Source organism: Pestalotiopsis fici (assembly GCF_000516985.1).
Source record: "Pestalotiopsis fici W106-1 unplaced genomic scaffold PFICI_Scf_3, whole genome shotgun sequence".
NCBI lineage: Eukaryota > Fungi > Ascomycota > Sordariomycetes > Amphisphaeriales > Sporocadaceae > Pestalotiopsis > Pestalotiopsis fici.
Window position 1 is genome coordinate 553,493 of NW_006917093.1, and position 22,128 is coordinate 575,620.

Below are 22,128 nucleotides of genomic sequence, written 5' to 3' on the forward strand. Positions count from 1 at the left end.
CCGACAACCTTTGCGGATTAAACTCTTGGCTTTTCGTACCAGCCAAACTCCATGTAGATCTAAACTCTATCTCGCTCAAGCATTCGGCTTTTAGAAGTCAATGTATCGCTTTGGGTCTCGCAGACATCCCGTTGCCCAAGAAACGTACAGACAATCGCCGGTTGCCAAAAGCTTTTGTGTAAAACACCCTCACGATCACTACCCCGGAGAAGGACCTACCAAGTCTAATTCGCATGGCCAGAAAGGCTTTTGTGTGTTGGTGCACAAAGTCTTTTGGCAAGTTGTGACCAACACCTGGCCGGAATGAAGCACCTAAGCAGGTACGCATCAGAAAGCTTCGGACATGCCATGGACAGTGCAGTTCAGCGTTCAGTCGCGCGAACTACCTTTATGGTCTCGGTCTGTCAACAATTGAAACTACTCCTTCTCAGCTTATAATGTCTTCTTGACCCCAACTACCACTCGGGGCTCACTAGCATGATTTTTGCTGACTTCAATCTTTCCCATATTATCTTTGCCGAAACAATTTCTTCTGTCCTGTAGCCATCATTCTTCAAGTGGCTTGGCTGGCGATCTGAGCTCCCGCAGAGATGGCTGGATCTCTGGTGTTGCGACTGCTGTTCGTCCTGCTTCCGCTGGCTGGTTTTTCCTCAGCGGCTACAAACGCTGTCTTGCATCCTCAACTTGTCGCCCGGGTCGCTCCAGTGCCGAGTCTGCCAATGCCACAGACCATCAGTTCGACGCCTGGCTCCATCATTAACACGTGTACCAAGCCCGGAGTGGTGGCGCTTGCATACGACGACGGACCCGGTATATACACCGATCAACTGCTGGATATTCTCCGCCAGAACAGCATCCAGGTGACATTCTTTGTCAATGGCAACAATAACGATGGTCCCATTACCCAAGGTACCCTGCCAAAAACGCTCAAAAATGCGCTCCTACAAGGGCATCAAATCGGCAGTCATACCTGGTCCCACGCCGACCTAAACTCCCTGTCCAGAGAAGAGAGATGGCAGGAAATGGAATCATTGCAAGAAGCCTTGGCCAATGTCACCGGATTCGCGCCGACATACATGAGGCCACCGTACTTTTCCTGTACAGATGATTGCGTTCAGGACATGACTGATTTTGGCTTCCACGTCGTATGTCTCCCCCAATAACACAGCTCTGCATAACTATTTGCTGATTCTTCCATGCATAGGTGACTGCGAATCTCGATACCAAGGATTTTCTGGGGGATTATGAGGCGGCACGCAACACCTACAGTAATGCATTGGGTTCGGCCGACCCGACGACGTCGAGCTTCATAGTACTTGTGCATGACATTCATGAGAACACGGTCAACCCATTCACCCAGTACATGATTGACGTGGCCCTCAGGTACGGCTACAAGTTTGTGACTGTAGGAGAATGTCTAGGCGACCCCGAGATCAACTGGTATCACCATACTGTCAGAACCGAGAAAATTAGCGGAAATACCACCGTCAATGGAACCCGTGGTAGCACATTGAACGTTGCTCACCACCCATGGGGCTGGCATCAGCAGCCAGACTGTTCAGGCGCGACTACTTTCTCTCCAGTCTATGGTTTTCCGATCTTGTGCGTGGGCTACTCAATGCTTTGGGCTTTGGGAGGAGTATAAGAGTTGGAAGAAACAATGCTGAAGAAAGGATAGGATACCAAAAAGAGCATTGGGACATGATTTGCATCACTTGATGATCCAAGGACAACGATGGTTGTAGGATGATTATCGGCATGAGGTATAGATAGCATGGTAATGATAAGATACTGAATTGACACGACCTTTGACGACTACAAACCTCTTGCTTACAAACTGATGTGGCGATCAGCTCGAGGCTTCGCTAAGACTGAGAGGGAGAGTTTGTAGAAGAGCGAAAATTATCATGCCAAATTTCCAGTGCTAGTCAATTGCTTAGATGTTAGCTGTAGTATTTTCTTCGTGATTGGATTTCTCGGCCAATGAGTCAACGGCCAACGAATAATTGGGGAACATGCATGCTCATGTCAGCAAAATGCAACAATACAACACTGGCAACTCAATATATTTGCTTACATTATCGAAGAAAAAGAAATGCTCGTATGTTTTCTTGACTGCTGAACAACGGCATTGAGTGCTTCGATACGCAGTACCACGGGTCCACGACAATACTAGGTTGCGCTAGCATTTTACAGTCTGACGTCGACACCCTTTGACCGGCCCCACCGCGGGGTGTGTCGATGCCTCCAAATCTTGAAGCTTCAATCTTTGCCCAGCTTTCCTCCTCAGATTTGATGCGCCCGCCCGGCTGCGAGTAAATGCGCCCAATTCTCTCCCACACAAAGAGCAGCAATCGATATGAGATCACGGGGCCTAAAATCAAGCGCTGCCAGCGGCAAAGCGTTTGCCAGCTCCGGCTCAGGTGCTTTCGGTGCTTTCTCGTCGGCTTCCAGCGGCAGCAAGTTGTCCTACCTGACCGAGCCTCCCGACTATAGCACCATCTCGGATGCCAACGTGGCCGTCTCGTTCAAAAACCTTCTCAAGAAAGATGCGACGACGAAATCAAAAGCTCTAGAAGACCTCCTGGCCCATGTCGAGGCCCATCCGTACGAGAAGGATGGCGGGGTCGAGGAGGCAGTACTTGAGGTTTGGGTACGTCTGACAGTAGCGCCCTCGCTGTGAATCTCTTGAACGGCGAATACTCATATAGGACCCAGGTGCAACTATACCCTCGAATCTCGATAGACAACTCACGGCGCGTACGCGAACTCTCTCATACCTTGCAGCTTGAGTTGATGAAGTCGGCGAGGAAACGCATGGAACGACACATTCCCAAGATTGTCGCGACTTGGCTTGCTGGTACCTTTGATCGAGACCGCGCCGTCTCTCGAATAGCGTCCGAGGGCCTCTCGTCTTTCCTCACCACGCCGGAAAAGACAATCCAGTTCTGGAAAAGATGTCAACCCCAGATTCTCGAGTATGCCTCGGACGCAATTCTTGAAACCGCAGACACCCTTAGCGACGAGCGATCGACCAGTGCCGACGATGCCGAGGCCAAATACTACAGGGTGTTGGGTAGCAGTCTGGGGCTTGTGCTCAACTTGCTCGAAAAGATGAGCCCTACAGACATGGAAAAGTTCCAGGATAGCTACGACCAATTTCTCGAGGTTGAAAAAGTTTGGACAAGTGCTCTTGTCGGCGACGTTGTTGTGAGAAGACTTGCCTCACAAATGGTGGCGATTTGTATCGAAAAGCGCCCTGATGTTGTGGGAGACAAGTTGGCCCTTTTAAGCAAGGTCTATATCTCCGAGGGACTGAAGAGCAGCCAGACTGGCTCCGCCACCGAGTTTGTAAAAACCATCACCATCTTGACAAACAAGTTCCCTACGATATGGACTTCAGACTACCGCGGGAAGAACCCGACAAGCCGCTTGAAGACCTTTGTCGAGAAGGGATCACAGGGTAGCACTGTGGCATTTTGGGATGCGCTCAGCCAATTATTGAGTTGCTTGCCTGTAGAAATTCTCCCGTCATCCGACAAGGCGGCGGCCGTTGCATTCATGAAATCTCTTAGATCTGGTATCACAAGTCGAGAGGAACCGAAAAGCCATACAGTCAATGCCTGGACCTGTTATATCGGCTTGGGGAGATTGTTTGTTGAGAGGTTGACAGAGGGTTCTGCAGCATTTGCCGAAGAGACTGTCTTCCCATTGATCGAACAATATCTCTTCACGGAACTCCCAGAATGGTCCGTAGAAAGTCCAATTCCCGTGCTCAAGGCTTACACGGCCTCTGCCGCGTCCCCTAGTCAGGACGTCAGAGAAGCTGCTAGACAACAATGGAGCAGATCAAAGGAGCAGTTCTTGTCTAGAATCCGAGACTCCCTACCCGAAGCCTCGAAAGACTTTCAAAAGTCGCAAAAAGCTATCGCCGAGGAGGGCGGCCGATGGTTCGATCTGACGGGCAAGATCCTGGATGCGCATGCAAAGACGATAGGCACCGATCGTCCTATTCCAGCAGATGCCGTGAAGAAGCCATCGATAGACTTGGTTCTGGACGCATTTCAAATTTTGCAGAAGCGTAACTACAAGCCATTTGGTGCAGCAGCAGCAATTGCAGCTGCGTTTGAGAATAGTCAACCACTTTTCCAGGCCAATACTGACTCTGAAGCGGCTGACAAGGTATTACAAGAGCTCCAGGGGGCGCTTTCCGACGATCTAGCAGCCATATTAAACTCATCGAGCATGCTCTACATATTATCGTGTGTCACGTCGCTGAGCAACATACCCGACAGAACACAAGACTTCGAGAACTTGTGGCAGGTCAGTGTTGAAGGGCTGGCCGCTTTAATCAACGACAGCAGCTCTGGACTTCCTGTAGAAGGAGTACAGGCATTGACGAAATTGATTTCGACCACGGATTCGGCAGCGTTAGCTCGAAAGACTGAAACGCTGCAGTCCGTACTTGTACGCATTTGTCTTGAATGTGCCAAGGGAACGCAATTGACCGAGTCATGGGACGCTTTTGATGCTGCGTTGACATTTAATGTCTTTGACGATATCCATGGACACGACCTAGCCAAAGAAATAACTGCGATACTCGCAAAACAACCAACTGCTGAAGCAATAAAATCCTTGCTCTTAGTGGCCCAGAAGAAGCCTGAGCTTCTCTCTGGAGCCGAGACTCATATGAGTCTCATGACGAGTCTCTTGAGCCTGTCAGAAAAGTCCGACTCACCAGACATTGCAATGTTGAGGTCATTGTTAAGCCAGCCAACATCTGGTACATCTTCCAATGTTGCCGGAATTATTGAACAGAATCTGAGCAATGCCACTTTGGAATGTCTGGGCATTGACACACTCGTCCAACAAGCTCAGCAACTGCGCAAGACGAAAGATGGTGCTGCGGTCGTTCTGCCGGACACTAATATCTGGGAGAATGAACTTTTGGTGATTATGGACAAGGAGCACTTGGATTACTCTTTGTCCATGACTAGTAATGTTGGTGGCTCGTACTTTTTGGTTGGCCCAGCAGGCCAGAGTACTTCATCTAAAACTCGACGAGACCGCGCCGGTTGCTCCATCCCAGGCCGGATGGCGCAGTATGTTTCTCGTCTTGTTTCGCTCGGCCTCACTACAGAGCTGCCGTTGGACAAGCAAGCACAACTGCTCATCCTTACCAGCATTACTGCTGAGCTTGCCGCTGACCAATTGACTACAATGAAGGAGGGAATTGTATGGGATACAGCTGCGAATGGTGCATCCAGCGCTGAGCATCTCATCTCATCTTCAAGGGCTATGCTCAATTCTCTGACGGATGAGGCGTCAGAATGGCGAAGTGACTCATCGTCCGCGTCCTTACCTGACCAATTGGTGCATGAGGTATTCAACAGACTGCTTGAAACTTCCAAGCAGCCCACTGTATTTGGGCTGTATAGCTCCAAGGTTTTGACAAACTTGCTTGAAAGCCTTGCAGAGAAACATGGCTTCCCTACGAGTGCCGAAGACTGGCTCGTCAAGCTGGATGTCCTCAAGTCCACGCCGACTACCATTCTTCCTGCAGTATCGCTATTGAGAGGTCTCGGGCCCACTCTGGCTCCTACAAGGGCAATAAGCAATCTTTGCAATCGTCTCGTCAGCGACGCTGCTGGCGCGACACTCAATGTGGACAAGTCCTTGTCCACGCTGGTTCTTTTGAACGCGTGTATGCAGATTTACGACGTGGGTGATTTACCAGTCGCCAATAACCGTCTCGTGTTTGCGGTCAGGCAGATAACTTCTTGGTTGGAACAGCCATCAGAAGTGGAGTCTAGATTTGCTGCAGAGATTTGTAAAAGTTTACAGTATCTCTTGCCTTGTATCAAAGACGTATATGGATCGTATTGGGAGCGTGCGATTGGATTCTGCATCTACATTTGGACGAGAAACACTTCTTCTGAAGAGCTCAGTAGTTGGCTGCCATCGATCCATGCCTCCATTCGGCTACTCAAGACGCTCGAAGCCATTGAAGAACCCAACGATGATCTTACCGAGGCCTTGGAATCGACCATGAAGGAGCGATCCTTGGCGTTTATTGAGTTGCTTAGGCTGCCACACACGAAGGAAACGCAGCCCTTGGATATGGTGGACTCCATCGTCTGCCGACAGGTGGAGAAGCTGCCTCTGGAGTATATTCAAGATCCTGCCGACCTGTATGATCTTGTGGCTTCCGACTCCCGCGCCATACAAACCGCAGCTTTCACGGTACTGCATAAAGCTCTCCCTGCGGCACAGGAGCAATTGTCAATTGACGTGCTTCTTGAAAAGAAAGCAGCGCAGCTTCCCGATGAGCTTCTTTCTCTTCTCCTCGAAGCACCAACCCTCGAGGCGTATTCGGACGAAGAATTATCGCGATTTCCAAACCCTATTAGATCGTATTTGCTCACATGGCATCTCGTCTTTGATGCTTTCAATGCGGCATCCTTCAAAGTCCGTGGGGACTATGCCGATAATCTAAAAACGAATAATTATATTGGCCCCCTGATGAATTTCACATTCGACATCCTTGGTCATTCGGCAGCGCATGGGCTGAATCTAGAGAAAGCCGGCTTTACGGACGATGATATACGAAACTACGATATCAAACTTGCCGAAGCCGAAACGGACGAGAGGAACATGCAGTGGCTCCTCGTGCATCTCTATTACTTGGTACTCAAGTTTGTACCTGGCCTTTTCAAGACGTGGCACGTTGACTGTCGCTCCAAACAGACCAAGATTGCTGTTGAGGACTGGATGGTAAAGTACTTTTCGCCAATCATTGTGACTGAGGCTCTCGACGATGTTGCCAAGTGGGCAGAAACGCAAGAGGCACCGGAAGAGGACGAGAAGGAGTTGGTCGTCAAGATTAGCAGGGCGGCCAAGGAAGTGACTGCAGGCTACGAGGTCGACGAATCTCAGGCCACCATTGCAATCAAGATACCGCATGCTTACCCGCTCGAGCCCGTTTTGGTGGTCGGAGTGAACCGTGTTGCCGTGAGCGAGAAGAAGTGGCAAGGTTGGATTCTCTCGACGAAGGGTGTCATTACTTTCTCGGTAAGTTATACGCTGTTATTTCTCCTGGCTCAAAATTCATGCTAATATGAACACAGGGCGGAAGTCTCATTGACGGTCTGACGGCCTTTAAGCGCAACATTACCGGTGCTCTCAAGGGCCAAACAGAGTGTGCCATTTGCTACAGCATTATCAGCAGCGACAAGACGATGCCGGACAAGCGATGCGGCACTTGCAAGAATCTCTTCCATCGGTCTTGTTTGTACAAGTGGTTCCAGAGCAGCAACCAGAATACTTGTCCGTTGTGCCGAAATCCGATTGATTATCTGGGCGCGGATACAAAATCCAGGAGGCGAGGATAAGGGGGTTGCTGATAGATGTGTATTCGTATCTGGGACTTGATTTGAATTAGACAAATGTAGAAAAATGTGCATTTTCAAACACCACAAATGCATTACTTTTTCACTTTTGATATGTCTACTCTGTGCTTTTTTTATGGGCATTTGGTTCGCCGTTATGGTACAGCTCTGAGCACTAAGCACTACGTATTCGAGTGAATTGGGATGAATCGAGATGCGGCCATGCGTATATATTTAATTAGGTACATGACTAAGAAGGTGAATGTGCGGTTTGACGACGGCAACTTTACAATTTGTACCTACACAAGTCAGGGCCAACGTACAAACACCAAGATGAGGTGCCAAGTACATTTACCTCGTCCAAGAGCTACACGACCTCCAGGTTTTTACCTTATCTCTAGTTCCCACATCCCCTCATCCACTACCCCGCAAACTCCCGAGATTGATGCCCCCGGGGGCGCCGGAATCTCCACTGAAACCAGTATCGAACCAGGGAGGGTCCTTGTCAGTATCTGAATCCTGCCTGTTGGCGCCCTCATCCGTCCATGAACAACCAGTCACATGTCCAGCTTCTTCTCGTCACCAAGGAGCTCGGCAGAGCCAAGCAGCCTGAGCTCCACTAACCCCCCCGCGAAATCGTAGATGAGTGGTGCCATTTTAGCACATCTTGTAACTGTTGTACTTTTTTTCTGGAGAGGTCGATACCCCCAGCTACCATATTGGAGCTGTGGGTGTTGATACGCGAGTCCGTACATTTCTACCTCCTACCTTGGCGACCTGCCTTGGTGTACCTATCTGCCTGCCCTGCTATTGCAATGCCCTTTGTCCTTCCTTTGCTGCGGGGAGAAGAGAGAGCGCGAGATACGTAGATTGAGCAACTTCATTCCGTCTTACCAGACAATATCCAACACATTCCATTTCCCGCAGTTTACTTGATCTCTATCTTCTTCAGCTAGATTGTTGAGCTCGGCTTGAAAACTTGTGGTCGCGGCCGCAGTCCCTCCAATATACTTGTCATTCAATACGTCCACGCAGCATCTTCCCGCCACATCCTACCGTTGACTGCCCGACTCCTCGTCCGCAATCACTTGCTGGCTCGAGGGGTCTGTTTGACCCAGAAACCAGTTAATGTGACGCTTTCTTCAATGACCTGAAACCGCTCATGTCAAGATGTTGACCAACATCGCCGCCCATTCGACCCCGCGTTCCGGTATGCTTCAAGCTCGCGCATCCGGCGGCAGAATCCTACGGCCTGCCACGACGACACTACAACTACAATCGCCGCATCATGGCCAGCAGACTCGCGCCTTTCGCTTCGGCATATGGTCATCTTACCTTGACCCCGAGGTCCAGAAAGACATTCGTCGTCGTCAACGAAAGCTCAAGCACAAGTACGCCGAGTCGCTGGGCCGGAAGCTAAAGTGGGACCAGGACCACTTGGCCGAAGATCCTCGAGCTATACTCCGCCGCGTCGTGCACCGATACATGTACCCGTTTGATATTCACGGCAAGAGTACCCGCTTTGCTCACGTCGATGGGAGCTATGCATGGTCGGGCAGAACAAGTGGAAGTGCCAAGAGAGAGAACCATGGCCGTGTCTTTAGTTCATCGCCAAATTCCGCATTCGGGGGCGACTTTGGATCGTGGAAGACGGAGCTGGACGACATGGTCAACTCATGGACAAAGCAAAAGTCTGGAGCCACAAGCCGAGCCAAGTCTTCTTCCAAAACCAGTACAAACGCCTCCACCGTCAACACAAGTCAGGCTGAAGAAGAGTATGTGATTGACCCCATTACCAATCGCAAGGTCTTGAAGAAGAGCTATGGCTCGATGGATTACACTCCAGCTTCTTCACCTGGGACATTCAAAGCCTATCGGTCTCAATTCACTGCGTTCGCACCTCCTGGACTCGGTGACCAGCCGCAACGAGAGCCTGTGCACTCTAACGGCCCGCCTCCACTTGGGGAGCTCAACAAGTACAATGACGTGGAGATTGAACCTGAATCTGCCGCACAGAACAGTGCCGTCTACAGTGAGGAATATTCATTGAACCATCTTCCCCCAGAGGAGGCTGCAGAAATCCTGGAAGACGTGGAAAAGTATGGCAAATCCGAATATGACCAAGTCGAATCTATTTCGGAATCACAAGCACAAAAGTACGACGATCTTCACAAGTACAACCCGGCCCAGTATGATGCCATACAGGAGAAGAGCGGCGAACCTATTGACAAGTACAAAGACCTCCATGAGTACAAGCCCTATAGGTACAATGAATCAGCATCCCTTGACGCGGCGCCAAATCCAGAGTATGATGACTTACATAAATACAGGCCATATATGCACGAGGAAAACGCTGCCAAGGCCGAAGCTCAACCCAAGTATGATGATCTCGACAAGTACGAGAAATTTGAAACCAGCGAGGAAGTCAGAGCCGATGAATCTGCTCCAAAGTATGAGGATTTGGACAAGTACGAAGCTTCAGAGTTCCTTGACCAGGTGAAACCCGAGGAATCTGCGGCCGCATACAAGGATCTGGACAAGTACAAACAACCCTTTGTATCTGTCGACGATGAAGTCGTTGCCCTTAAAAGTGATCGATACAATGACTTGCACGAATATCAACCCACCAATTTTGATGACCATGTATTTGACAAGAAGGATCAGCCATTTGAAAAATATGGCGACTTGAGCGCCTACAAAGCATATAGGCTCCAAGACCCTGACTCCAAGGCAAGCCTTGAGCAAGATATTGTCCAAGCATGCCTCGAGGAGTTTGACAACAAAGCTGAATCGAGGGAGACTCTCGAAAAGTCCTTGTCTGATCACATTGTGGCATCCGACGCAGCCGATCTGGAAGCGATGGCCCATGTGCATCAATCGCGCGAAAGATCCAAGACTGCGAGTGCGCCAGGTTTTACAGGAAATTTTGTTCGCGATTTTCCTGAAGACTTTTCGAATAAATGGAATGAAACGTCCAGTGGACTTCAGCGCGAGGTCAGCACTACTAAAGGGCTTGATTCCGATTACGAAAAACAAGTCCAAGCCAGCATACAAAATGCAGAGAGAAACTACTCCGAGGCACTTTCTCAGACGACCAACGCGTCTGTTTTAGAGACGGCTCTGGATCGCCAATCCAAGTCTCGGGCTCAGCCGGCCGCAGAGCGCAACAAGAGTTCGATGAGCCGCCGACAGAGACCCAAGTCAGATGCTGATCCATATTCCAGACAACCACAAGGCTTAGAAACAAGCTTCAGAGAAGAATGCGGTTACGAGTCGGCGGGGACACCCTTTGTAAGGATGTACGGCAGCTCGCCAAAGGTCAAGACGCAAAAAGAAATTCTAGCATACGATCCCACTATGCAAAATGTCAGCATTGCCGAGACAACCTCGATTGTACCCGATCAGGCGACACCTCTCACCCCAGCCGATGTCCTCCTTCGTCTCTCCAACCCAACAAAGTTTTTCCCACACTTTGCGCCACTTCAAGCCCAAGGCTTTGAAATCGTTTCTGGAAGTGGAGATGTCCTTGTTTTTCGCAAGACGAGGGACATTGCAACAGCACATGAGAGCAATCCTCACCCCGTCAATCCGATTGATATGATGGGCAAGCCGACGGTGCATCCGAGTGCTGCCGCGTTTGCTTCTCCTACTGGATTCATCAATTATGATGCTCCCACGACTGAGGAACAATCACCTGCTTTCCGATCAAATATTGACGTACGCCGGGAAGAACCAGTCTTTAGCGGACCAAAGGCAACGGCGCCGGGGAGCAAGCAAATCCGAAAGAAGCGAAGCATCACCAAGAGAGTCTTGATTGGCGGTGTCTGGATTGCTGGCTTGTCCTATGCGCTTGGGGTCATTGGCGAATATTTTGTGACTGGTGGAATTGACGGCAAGGGTCCTACAGGTTTCTGATTCAAGACTCTTGGGTCTGGAGAATCACGGGATGCTCACCCTTCTCTGCCAATCAGGCTGTATAGTATGCTTGGGAATCACGGCGTTGGCAACGGTCAGGTTTTGCAACTGGGAACACTATACCACTCTTATGGCAAATTCGCGTCGATATTTGGTTTTTCCTTGTTGTTTTGGGTTGACATTATACTATGTAAGAAGTTGCTTTCGAGTGGCATTGCCGGTCACATGTCTCTGCTCTCGCTAGTATTTTGGATTGAATACAATTTCCTTCACAAGCCTTTTAAGTGCTCGGGCCATAAGTGCTGTTGTTCTTGTTGATGTCGTGAGTGGCGACTGATAATCTCAATGGCCTGCTAGCGAGGTATGGGATAAATGTATGAGTAGATGTTAAGAGGGGCAAGACGACAACATTGGCAATGTGGCTGAACTCTTGGCTGACTACGAGTCTCAGTCATGTGCGAGAACCGCGGATAGGTTGACAGAATCTGGCAAGCCAGGGCCAAGAGTGGACTTGCAAGCGACAGCAATACTGCTTGTCTTTCAGCTCCAAAGTCCACACCCTTTGCACCCTTGTAGTCACTGATTACAAGTGGTGTGCAGATTATTGTACAGCTACGGTGTCGCTAAGAGGCTGTGCTTGCCGTCTTCAACGCACGTGAGGGGTTGTAGCCTGGGTTGCATGGAAGCAGGGCAACTACTTTCTGTTCGCCTCAGCTCCTGGATCCTTTGCTGGCCATTTCAACTAAATCGCTTTGATTTATTCTTATTTTCATATTGCATTTAACCTCTTGCATCGCGTGCCGGGTTATAGCCTTATGTCAATGTGATAGAATTTCCCAGTATTCTTTTTCTCTGTTTTTTTCTTTCTTTCCTGCGCAAAATGGCGGAAATGCAGATCATCGATGGACAACCTTTGTCTCACACGTCTTTGCAGCTTGACAGTTCTGAACCGCCGTGGCTTATAAGTCGCACTTTATTCGCAGCCGGGAGCGCTGTCACGAAAGATATAGCAAGCAGTGTCAGCGATGACTCGTTGATCAGCAACGGCATTGCCCAGCAAAACTTGGATGTCATGGTGCTGAAAAATATCTTCGATACACCCTTTTCATGGGACAATGATGAAGAAGAATTAGTACGCCGTGTCTCATTCGAAACACCAGAGACATATTGTCCCGTTTACCTTTCTGCACGTGTAAACCATGACAGAATTTTATCGAGAGCCACCGAGTTGTGGCAAATGGACGAGGGCGAGATTTCCGAGCCGGCATCTCTACCAGAGGGCATGCGCTTCATCGATTGCTACAGCGACTCGACAGAAGGAATCGCCGTCGAGACCTCGCAGGTGCGGTACGCAGCGTTGAGTTATGTTTGGGGCCGCCCCCCTCAAGAAGACCAAGAGAGCGTCAGCGCGACCAAGATGCCTCACGCCACCATTCCAGCTACCATTCGAGATGCCATGACTGTGGTGCGAAAACTTGGCATACGGTATCTTTGGGTTGACAAGTACTGCATCGAAGAAAGCAGTAAACATGTAATGATTAGTCAAATGGGCAAGATCTACAAGTCGGCACTGATCACCATTGTTGCTGCAGCCGGAGAGAACCCAAATCACGGCCTTCCCGGGGTGACGTTCATGTATCATCTGAAGTATCACCAGGCGAAAAAAGAAATCAAAATACAAAACGTATGGACCGAAATCGCATCCTCCAAGTGGTCCACTCGTGCATGGACATTTCAAGAAGGCGCACTTTCACCAGTCAACCTCTTTTTCACACCGACTCAATGGGTACTCGAGTCCGAATCGGCGATAGCCTCGGACACCCAGGGCAGCACCCAGATCGGCTCGAAACACTCGGATCAAGGCGTGCACTACATTTTCCAAGCCACTAACGAGTATGCCTCACGAGACCTGACCTATCCTTGCGACTCTCTGAGCGCGTTCCTGGGCGTACTGGAAAACTGGCAATCTGCGGATTACTCTCACCTATCGGGCGTCCCTCACAATACCAAGTATGGTCGGGGCGATAGTCTCAGTTTTGGCGTATTCCTGCACGGGATCCTCTGGGGATGTCACCAGATAGATCTTGTCCGGGTCCCAAACGTCCCATCTTGGACGTGGGCCGGTTGGCGAGGATTCACCAAACAAGATCGCCCGTACGGCCAGTTCGACCTAACCAATTACTACAAGATCTTACGCGCATGGAAACACAAGGACGTGCCAGATATTGACATCAAAATTTATCTGAACGACGCGCCATACAGTTTATGGGCATGGGATGGCGAAGAATTGATCGCGAAACTCAACGAAAACAATGAAAAGGGTAATCTTGTCGACACGCTTCATATTACTGGGTGGAGCGTCGTCGAACTGGCCTATAGTCAAATTTCCGAATTCGAGGTGCGGTGGGATAGCATCGCTTTCCTAGACCGGCACAAAGATCGCCACCTGGTCATGCTCATTGTATTTTGGCCGTCGCCGCCCGGGGAAAACACCTATCTTAGTTCGGGACCTCAAATTCTAGTGCTCGGGAAAGCGTCCGATACCAAGGATGCCTACCATCGGTTGGGAAGATTGCTCTGGGACACAACTGGAGGCTTGAATCCAGAACAAGTTGCCATCGAGGGGCAATACTTTAAAAGGCGCTCATTTACATTAAAATAGAAATCTTGGGTTTCATTTCATGAGATAGAAGTGTCAGGGCAATACGACGATGCTGTAATTAACAGGAGGCAGTAACTAGGGCGGCACTGGACCCAGAGCAGCAATAGCAGCAGTATTCATCGTCCTTGGCAGGTTCATGTCACTCTCGCTCGGAGTAGCAATCGTGCAGGTTTCAAGCCATTTTTTCGACTAGCCGTGAGTTCATGCGACGTGTATTCGCCGGCCCTCGAGTATGCTCTCTTCGCAACCCAAGATCAAACAAACCGCGCCGAGCCTTTTCTACTTTTCCGTAAATCCAGCACTGGCAGCAGTAGTCTGAGCACCCAACGAGCCGCCGCCACTATTGCCCTTGAGCCCCGACATTTGCAACTCGTGCTTCTGGTCCTCCTTGTGATAACTCTGCTTGCGCTCGTAGGCGGGCTTCCACGACGACGTCGACGACATGGCGCGGGCGGCGTCCTTTTCGAGCTGGGGCGACGTTGGGCCCGGGGCGCCCAGGCCCGACGAGGCGGCGGTGTCAATGGGGATGTTGGTTGGGGGTTGTTGCTTGGATGCCATCTTTTTCTTCTTTTTCTTTCTCTTTGGCTTCGAGGTGGTTTGATCAGAGGGCGGGGTTTGAGTGCAGGAAGAAGCTGTCGTCTTGTGTAGGATGGAGAATAAGGATCATGGGATTTGGAGGGAAGAGAAACAAAGAGGCAGTCAAAGCTCCAATCTCTCGAGAGTGGGGTGATTTGAATGCAGTCCACGTAGGTAGGTGAACCCCCAGTGACGTATATGTAGTCGGACAGACAGGTCGATACGTCTTGTGATTCGCCAAATAAGAGGCTGGGCAGAACTTGATGGATGATAATGGGGTAAAAGAGTAGATGTTATTAAACTCCAGCCTTTTGCTATCTTGTAACGTCTCTCAAGAGATTCCCTGTTTTCCAGGGTCCTTTTCTCCTTTCCTCCAGTAGGTAGTTTTCGCGGTCGCGGTGGCGCGGGGATAGCACCCCCAGAGACGAAAGGTGCCCAATCCCTGCCGGCCTAGCGGGCTCCATGACCTAAAGTGGTAAGAAGCTTTGGCGATGAGGGGGAGGATCCACGAAGTATAGTGTAGAATGATTAGGTTCAAGCCTGTACACTACATACATGACAAAGTATATGGTAGCACAGACATCAATATCTATGGCGTTCATGTTATCTAACCATGTCTACACACGAAAGTTCTCAACTGCTATCTGCGATCATGTCAGTGGAGTTCACATGTTCAGCTTCATTTGTACGCCAGCAGCTCTGCAACCTTTACCCTCGTTGCGATGACGAGAGGATGGCTGCAAGTGCCATTGATGGAGTTGATCCAAATAAAAAAGGCAACCGAGATCACAAGGCCATCATTTTTCTGAGCATTGACCCAAAGACTTTCGTGTCTACTTAGCCTTGTTTACTCGAAGCCGCAGCAATACCGCTAGCCGCCATGATACGATCCGTAGAAATGGGCACAGCGCCGCAACGGGGGTCTCCCAGAATTATATGTAAAATGCCCGAGTCGTTCAAGTACACGGCGCACGGCGGGATCAAGAGCCTATCTCCATGCCCAGAAGTGCTGGCCCCATTACAAGGTATCTTGTCCAAGTATACCAAGAAAAAGTTGCCCCGTGTACGCCAAGACGGCAAATCCTGACTGTCACGATTGCAGGGCAATTTTTGCTACATGTACTAAAATCTTTTCTATTTGATTCCACTGTGCAATTAAAGCAGGAAGGATAAAACTTTCCTCTATGAATAAGAGTTGTTTCATCATGACAAGCCTTGTGACAACCATATTGACTGGAATATAATCAACTACAGAAAACTATATCCCAGCTATTTTTGACGGACTTGGGAGCACGACCCAATAGAAACCGTGCTAACAAGCTCCATCGCCCGAAACGGCAAGAAGCTTGGAGGATAGTGGAGAGTATTCGTGGAGATGGGAACTAATTGCGGGGTAGCTAGACTCGATAAGACCCTTATCACTTCTCACCAGCGCTTGAAACTCGAGGGTAGATGATGAGATCATAATTGAGTTTTCCGACTTGTGATTATATTGCCTCATGCATTGAGTGATAACCATCCCAGGTTTCCCTATTGCATGACACATTCAACGTCGAATTATCCTCCAAGAGCATTCCTCCAACGAGAAGAGGTAAATCATGGTTGAATTCTTCCCGCGGCATGTGAGCATGTTCTGAAATCAGTCTCATTGGGTCTCTTATATACAGTTTGTACCATTCTCGAAGCATTTTTTGAACCATCCTCTGGGTATTCATGTTTTCCAGTCTCTCATTACTCCATCGTGGGTATAGTCTGTTACAGACATGACCACGTATGCGAGAAGACAGTCTAGAAAATGCCCCCGTACTCCAACACGACACGACTGTAGAGAATATCGACCCAAACCCTCACGGAACGCCTTTCGCTATGCACGGGCATGATACAATGACACCGCATTGAGTCGCTACTCTATGCGGCATCAATCATTAGTAAAAAGAAAAAAGGGGTATGTTTTTTGGTCCGAGAGAAAACACAAAGTGCCTTCCCCAATCAAGGTAAACCAGACGTAGTACAAAATATAGACAGACGACAATATTCACAATACAAACGTCGAAAGACTCAAGGAGTCTTGGGTCGCTTCCAAAAGTATTGCTGATAGACGGGTTAGTGTAAATTCCAACCACCAGCTGTCTACGAGGTTTTACCTTGTGTTGCTTTCTGCAAGCCCGGAGACTGGGCTTTCTCAGTCCGTCAGTGACAGCCAGACGCCGAGAGTCGTCATTGTCCTTCTCAGGAACATAGTAGTACTCGCTCTCCAGTTGCTTGCCTGCTGCATCTTTCCCGTGGCGAGCAATGGTACCAATGCACTCGGTCGACTCAATGATCCTGCGCAGATCCTTCTTCAGTAATCCCTTCTTCTCCTCAGCAGGAAGGTTGTTCAGAATGCCCGACAATGGGTTGGAGGATAGGCGCGAGTAGGCGAGCTGATTTACTACATGGTTGGTAATGGCGGCAACGTCGAGATGTTCAGGAAGCGGCCGCTCCTCTGGCACGGGTGTCGTATCAGCCGAAACGCGGGATGGTTGTGGCAAAGGGTGACGCGACGACTCGGAAGTAATGGAGGCCAGACGGCCAGACAGGTTGGCACCAAAGGGGCCGAACGAATGCACGATAGGGTCATTCTCCTCGTTGGGATAGTTTTCGTCATCTGGCTCACTAAGGTCGCTTGAAAAGCTATTACTGGTCAACTCGGTGGGGGCAAAGGAAAAGTCCAAGTCGTGATCGTCCTTGGATTCTTCATGCTCGCCTTCCTCTGGGTCCTCATAGATCTCTACTTGGTCATTGGCGTTGTCAGTGGCCAGGATTGCGTTCAAACTAGACGAGGAAGCCGCTGCTGATTTGATGCCAGGCGTGGGCGATTCTGGCGATTGGACACGCGTCTGTCGCCGAAGAGGGCTCGATGATAATAGATTCGCGTTGTGCTGAGGTCGGGAACGCGGTGACTCTTCCCAAGACGAGTCGGACAAATTGGTCAAAGATTCGTGGCGGTCCCTTTTGGGCCATTGCACCATGACGCGCGCGTCTTGCACGTCGAGCATGATTTCGGCATCTTCCGTCTCAGACGTAAAGGTGTCGCCCTTGCGAAGCTCCCAAGTTTTGCCCTGGCAGTGCAACTTGAGGCCATTCCAGCCAGTGCACTTGATCTCCACCTGGTCGCGTTCGAGGGGCTCAGTGGCCGGGATATACCGCGCCCTGACGTGGACACGCGAGATGATGCGGCTAGCTGAGAGCTGGTAATGAGACGAATTACTAGAACGGCCCATGAGCAATTCCTCGCCATTTTCGTTGAGTTCTACCGTGGGCACGGCAGAGAGTGGTGCTCTTTCTGACACGCCAGAGGGGGCGCGTGTCAGGGCCGGCCTCTGGACGCGTGGTGGAGAGGACGAGAGGATGCCCGTGCTGGAAGTCGGGACCGGGGTAGGATACTTGTGCACGGCGGAACCAAAAGCGACATCAAGAGCCTGCCTCTTGAGAGGACGTGGCAAACCGGGCGAGGAAGAGAGAGGCTCGAAGGCGGGCAAAAGTGCAGTTGCAGGTCGCTTGGCGCCGGCCGCCATGGTGGTGGTGGAGGGCAGTATAGAGGGCGGCGGGAGACTGGGCTCGCCAGCCTCGATCGTGTTCACCGACGTCTTCTCCGGAGTGGTCATGTTGGGCCGACAGAGTAGAGAAGGGATCACGTCACTGGATAGCCTCGTTTTGTGGATTTTTGCCCAAGTGCCAGTAGGGAGAAAAGAAAAAGGGAAGAAGGGGACCAAAAAAGCGCAGTGCTGCGAGAGAAAATTGGTGGCAGAGTTGAGAGGGTATCACGGTCTGCAAGGGTACACGCGATTTGCTAGTGCCGGATTCGCGCTGCCAGTGACGCGCCCAGTCAGGTCAGACCTTGAACCAACCCAGCCAAAAACCAGCCTATTCAGGTAGCGTAGCCGATCCGACGACAATTGAGCCCCTCTTCTTCTTTTTTGTCTCGAGCTTGTGTATGTGCGTTTTGTGTAAGTTTTGACTCTCGGTAGGAAGATATAGAAAAGAATACCACGGGTTTTTGAAATGGCTGAGAAAAAAAAAGATGTGGAATGGTTGCAGGTCTGTCAAGTAGGTCGGTTGGTCGGACGGGCGGCCGGTCTAGTCGGTCTGATCGTGGGAAAAAAGTGGCCTGAGACGACGGGACCAAGATGTTGAAGGAGCGATGGGTTTGGCTTTCGATGGTGGAATTATGTAAATACGTACGTGTTCGAGAATCGTGACAGAGGCAATTCTGCTATCAAGCTTCTCTCAAAGGGGGAGAAGGTTTGCTTCAATAGAAAAGAATCAAAGTGGGTAGCCTTTTCCCTCTCAAACACATGCGGATCCTTTGCTCCAACCATTCTCTTTTGCACAAGCAAAACGCGACTATAGCAGCGCGTTTCTCGCGTTGGGAGACCGGCGGGCTGAGGGGGAGCGTGTTCAGTGGGGTGGAGGAATTCTTTCAGTTGAATTAGGTGAGCCGTTAGTGGTTCAATTGGTCCTAGTAACCTCCATTAAGGTGCGTCCAGCACGCCGATTTCATCATTGCCAAGTTTGCCAGCGCTTGTACATAACGCGTCTGGTATTTCGGTGCATTCCGGAGTCTTTGTGCGCTGTGTATAATACATGCATCAAATATGTAGACTGAATTATTCGTAAGCAGCAAGCACATTACCATGGAGGTGTTTTTACACACTCAAATACTACAATCTGTGAATTCTTGAATTATTCAGAACAATAAGACTTGGTACAATTCATTGAGTGCTACAACGATACTAGAATAAACCCGCGGACAGACACTCACAGAGGTCCAATGCTTTCAGTATCATGGCAGCCGAGGTACTGGCTAAGCCCAGCCATATCATTTCATTCATACATTCCGAGCTCGAAGGAAATCGACTTGACAAAGGAGGAAAAACGACAAGTGATATATTATCATAAAACTATCATCGCTATACAAGAGCACTCGAGTACTCGTTTTGGTATCATTTGCTAAGGGAAAGGTAAAACCATGAAACAGCTTCAACGTCCCCCATTCCTGTAAAGAAAAAAAAAGCCAGCCTGCAACGACCTGCTCCAGAGTCCACACGTCCATATTTCTTCTTTGAAAAAAATCACCAGACACCCTTATCCCGAAACAGAGGAATACAAATAAGGATAGACAGATTAGATGTCGCTGCTGGTTTGATGCCGTTCATCATGTCTGATGCCAAAAGCAAACACACTAGTCGAAGAAGGAAGGTCGGCCGTAAAGCATCTCGGGTATCTCCATTATTGAATCATTTGTCTGCACTGATCGAGCGCTCGCTCCGCCATGATAATAGTTGAAAGGAAAGAAGGGAGGAAAGAATATACTGCGCCCAGTGAAAAGCTAGTGATAGAAAGACCCCTAACAGATCCTGGCGGGAATTAAGGTTGGCTCGCAATCCAATTGAGAAATCACCACGCAGCACGACTCTTGCGTCCTTCGTTTAGCATCGTAGTGTATTCACTGCGCTTCCGAATCAAAAAGGCCAATGCCAGCATAAAGTCGGTCGCGTGCTTTTCCGAAGACGTGTGCATCAGTGGCTTCAAAATGACGCCGGCAAGCCTTTCCGCGGTCATGTCGTTCTTCTCGGCCGATTCGGCAATCGATGACCACAAGTTTAGCAAAAGCTTGAATAGACTCCTGGCGGGACCGCGCAGGCCCCCGAGGGACTCTTCCCAGAAATCGATGCACTGGTCAAGACGAGTGCCGTGAGAGCCCGTCAATGTCGCTTGCTTTGACAGGGCGATCCAGCGTTTGGCAATGCTTTCCGAAATGAGAGGTTTCGGTAGTTGTGAGAGGAACAACAGAACAATGTCCGCTGCATCGTAGACGCCGTAATTGTCCCAGTTGATATCCTCGCCGTAGCTGGGCGGTTTGCTAAAAGCCTCCTTCAACTTCTTCACCCGGTACCCATCTCCGGGCTCGGCAAAAATATCGGGTGCTTCAATGCCTTCCATTTGCAAGAACACGACGCATTTGTGCATGCAAAGGGGAAATTCGCGCCTCGACGATCCGCTACCAGTGTGATGCGTCTTGGCTGTACTCTTGGCAGCCTGTATGCTCTTGGATAGAGAAACACCAAAGACGGCATTTGACCCAGGGGCCGCTGGGCCTTCCGGTTCTTCTAGCTCGGTATTCCACATGGGAAGCCGTTTGATGGATGTCGACAATCGCCGGCTGCCCCTGCGGACGAGGCTAGCTTGTGCAATGGGCGTAATGGGCCTGGTTTCAGTTGACGAGGTGGTGGAATTCGTCTCGGTTGTGCTTGGGGCCTCTGACAGAGCATTCTTTACATGTCCAAAGAGACGTCCGAATCGACCCCGAGTTTGCGGTGGGCCGTTTGACGGTTTCCGGCCTTGAGAGGTAATCTCTGTCACGACTCCGTATAGCGACTCGTCCACCATAGCCGGCTCAAACGGAGATACCATTGTGTTTCGTTGCGCCCGAAGCCTCTTCATGTCCTTGGGAGGAGGCGTTGGCGCTCGGCTTGGTACATCGGTCATTTCGTCAAATTCTGTAGTCGACAGCTCATCCTCTGGCTGGTCCCTTGAGTCGGCTACTGAGTCGTCCACACTTCCGAGTCTTGACTTGGGCGGTGCTGAGCCATCTACCCAATCGTCGTTTAGCGCATCTCGCAATTCGTCTACATCCTGGATGTATTGTAAAGCCGTCGGAGGTGTCATGACGGGAGAGTGAGCTTCAGGGGGTGGTGTATGGAAACCGTGAAGCGAGGATCCGTCGTTGACTTCGATTGCGCTGTCTGGTTCGTCGCCCACGTACATGCCCATGCCCGTCCCCTCTCCGAGAAAAGCACCATCGTCACCGTCCTTGTTGTAAATGAGTGAGTTGGCGTATATCCTCAGAGCCACCAAATGAGTTGCCAGGCTGCGGTATGGACCGGTTGACTCGAATAGTCCTGATCGCTGGCGTCGCACCTCATTCATCTCCCCCACGAGCCGGATGGCCTCGTTTCTGATCTCTGTCAACTTCTCTTCGTTTTGCGGCGAGTCCTGGTCTCCATCTGCTAGGCAGTCATGCAAGTCGCGGCCATGTGTACTATTGCCAGATGTTAGTATCTTGCACAATATACTTGTGTTGCGAGGCCGTGTGGCACCTACACTCCGACAAGATCCAAGGCCAGCCCTAGCATTGTCCGGTGCGCCTCAATGATGGGCAGGATATCCGCAATCTGTTGTTTTCCGACGGCGATCCATTGCATCCGCTTCTGTGGTCTCGACAGTGCGCTGCCGTCCAGAGCTAGCAGGTCGGCATCCAGTTCACTGACAACTCGGTTGCATTGCTGCAAAAGCGCCGGGGTCTCGGTCGCTATTCTCGTGGGCAGGGCACCGGCGTCGTCCTTTAGCAGATCCAGCACGCTTTGGAGCGAGTGCAATTCGCGAGATACCACATCGAGATCGGCTCGCGCCTCGCGAACTTCTCGTACAAACTCATTCAAAACCAGCGACGCCCTGGATATGGTGTTGCCGAGTTCGATGCAGTCTGTGGTTATCGAGCTACCGCCCATCTCGGCTTAGTGAATTTGTTTTTCCCCGGGTGGG

At 50.3% G+C, this 22,128-nt stretch overlaps 7 protein-coding genes across 7 annotated transcripts; 4 read left to right on the forward strand and 3 right to left on the reverse strand.

Moving 5' to 3' along the window:
- Window positions 1-590: 590 nt before the first annotated feature.
- Window positions 591-1,645, forward strand: PFICI_04370 (uncharacterized protein; the record flags this gene model as incomplete). The annotated part of the gene is made up of 2 exons (XM_007832951.1): window positions 591-1,145; window positions 1,205-1,645. 2 exons carry the CDS (start codon window positions 591-593, stop codon window positions 1,643-1,645), a joined length of 996 nt encoding a protein of 331 aa, XP_007831142.1.
- Window positions 1,646-2,359: 714 nt separating this feature from the next.
- On the forward strand, window positions 2,360-7,391 carry PFICI_04371 (uncharacterized protein; the record flags this gene model as incomplete). Its single annotated transcript, XM_007832952.1, has 3 exons — window positions 2,360-2,653; window positions 2,719-7,071; window positions 7,128-7,391. 3 exons carry the CDS (start codon window positions 2,360-2,362, stop codon window positions 7,389-7,391), a joined length of 4,911 nt encoding a protein of 1,636 aa, XP_007831143.1.
- Window positions 7,392-8,558: 1,167 nt separating this feature from the next.
- Window positions 8,559-11,303, forward strand: PFICI_04372 (uncharacterized protein; the record flags this gene model as incomplete). Its single annotated transcript, XM_007832953.1, has 1 exon — window positions 8,559-11,303. The coding sequence occupies one exon, from the start codon at window positions 8,559-8,561 to the stop codon at window positions 11,301-11,303; it is 2,745 nt and encodes a 914-aa protein (XP_007831144.1).
- An 880-nt stretch (window positions 11,304-12,183) lies between these two features.
- Window positions 12,184-13,965, forward strand: PFICI_04373 (uncharacterized protein; the record flags this gene model as incomplete). Its single annotated transcript, XM_007832954.1, has 1 exon — window positions 12,184-13,965. One exon carries the CDS (start codon window positions 12,184-12,186, stop codon window positions 13,963-13,965), a length of 1,782 nt encoding a protein of 593 aa, XP_007831145.1.
- A 279-nt stretch (window positions 13,966-14,244) lies between these two features.
- PFICI_04374 (uncharacterized protein) lies at window positions 14,245-14,523 on the reverse strand (the record flags this gene model as incomplete). The annotated part of the gene is made up of 1 exon (XM_007832955.1): window positions 14,245-14,523. The coding sequence occupies one exon, from the start codon at window positions 14,521-14,523 to the stop codon at window positions 14,245-14,247; it is 279 nt and encodes a 92-aa protein (XP_007831146.1).
- Window positions 14,524-16,599: 2,076 nt separating this feature from the next.
- On the reverse strand, window positions 16,600-18,188 carry PFICI_04375 (uncharacterized protein; the record flags this gene model as incomplete). Its single annotated transcript, XM_007832956.1, has 2 exons — window positions 16,600-16,632; window positions 16,686-18,188. The coding sequence occupies 2 exons, from the start codon at window positions 18,186-18,188 to the stop codon at window positions 16,600-16,602; spliced, it is 1,536 nt and encodes a 511-aa protein (XP_007831147.1).
- Window positions 18,189-19,980: 1,792 nt separating this feature from the next.
- PFICI_04376 (uncharacterized protein) lies at window positions 19,981-22,094 on the reverse strand (the record flags this gene model as incomplete). Its single annotated transcript, XM_007832957.1, has 2 exons — window positions 19,981-21,625; window positions 21,688-22,094. 2 exons carry the CDS (start codon window positions 22,092-22,094, stop codon window positions 19,981-19,983), a joined length of 2,052 nt encoding a protein of 683 aa, XP_007831148.1.
- Window positions 22,095-22,128: the final 34 nt, after the last annotated feature.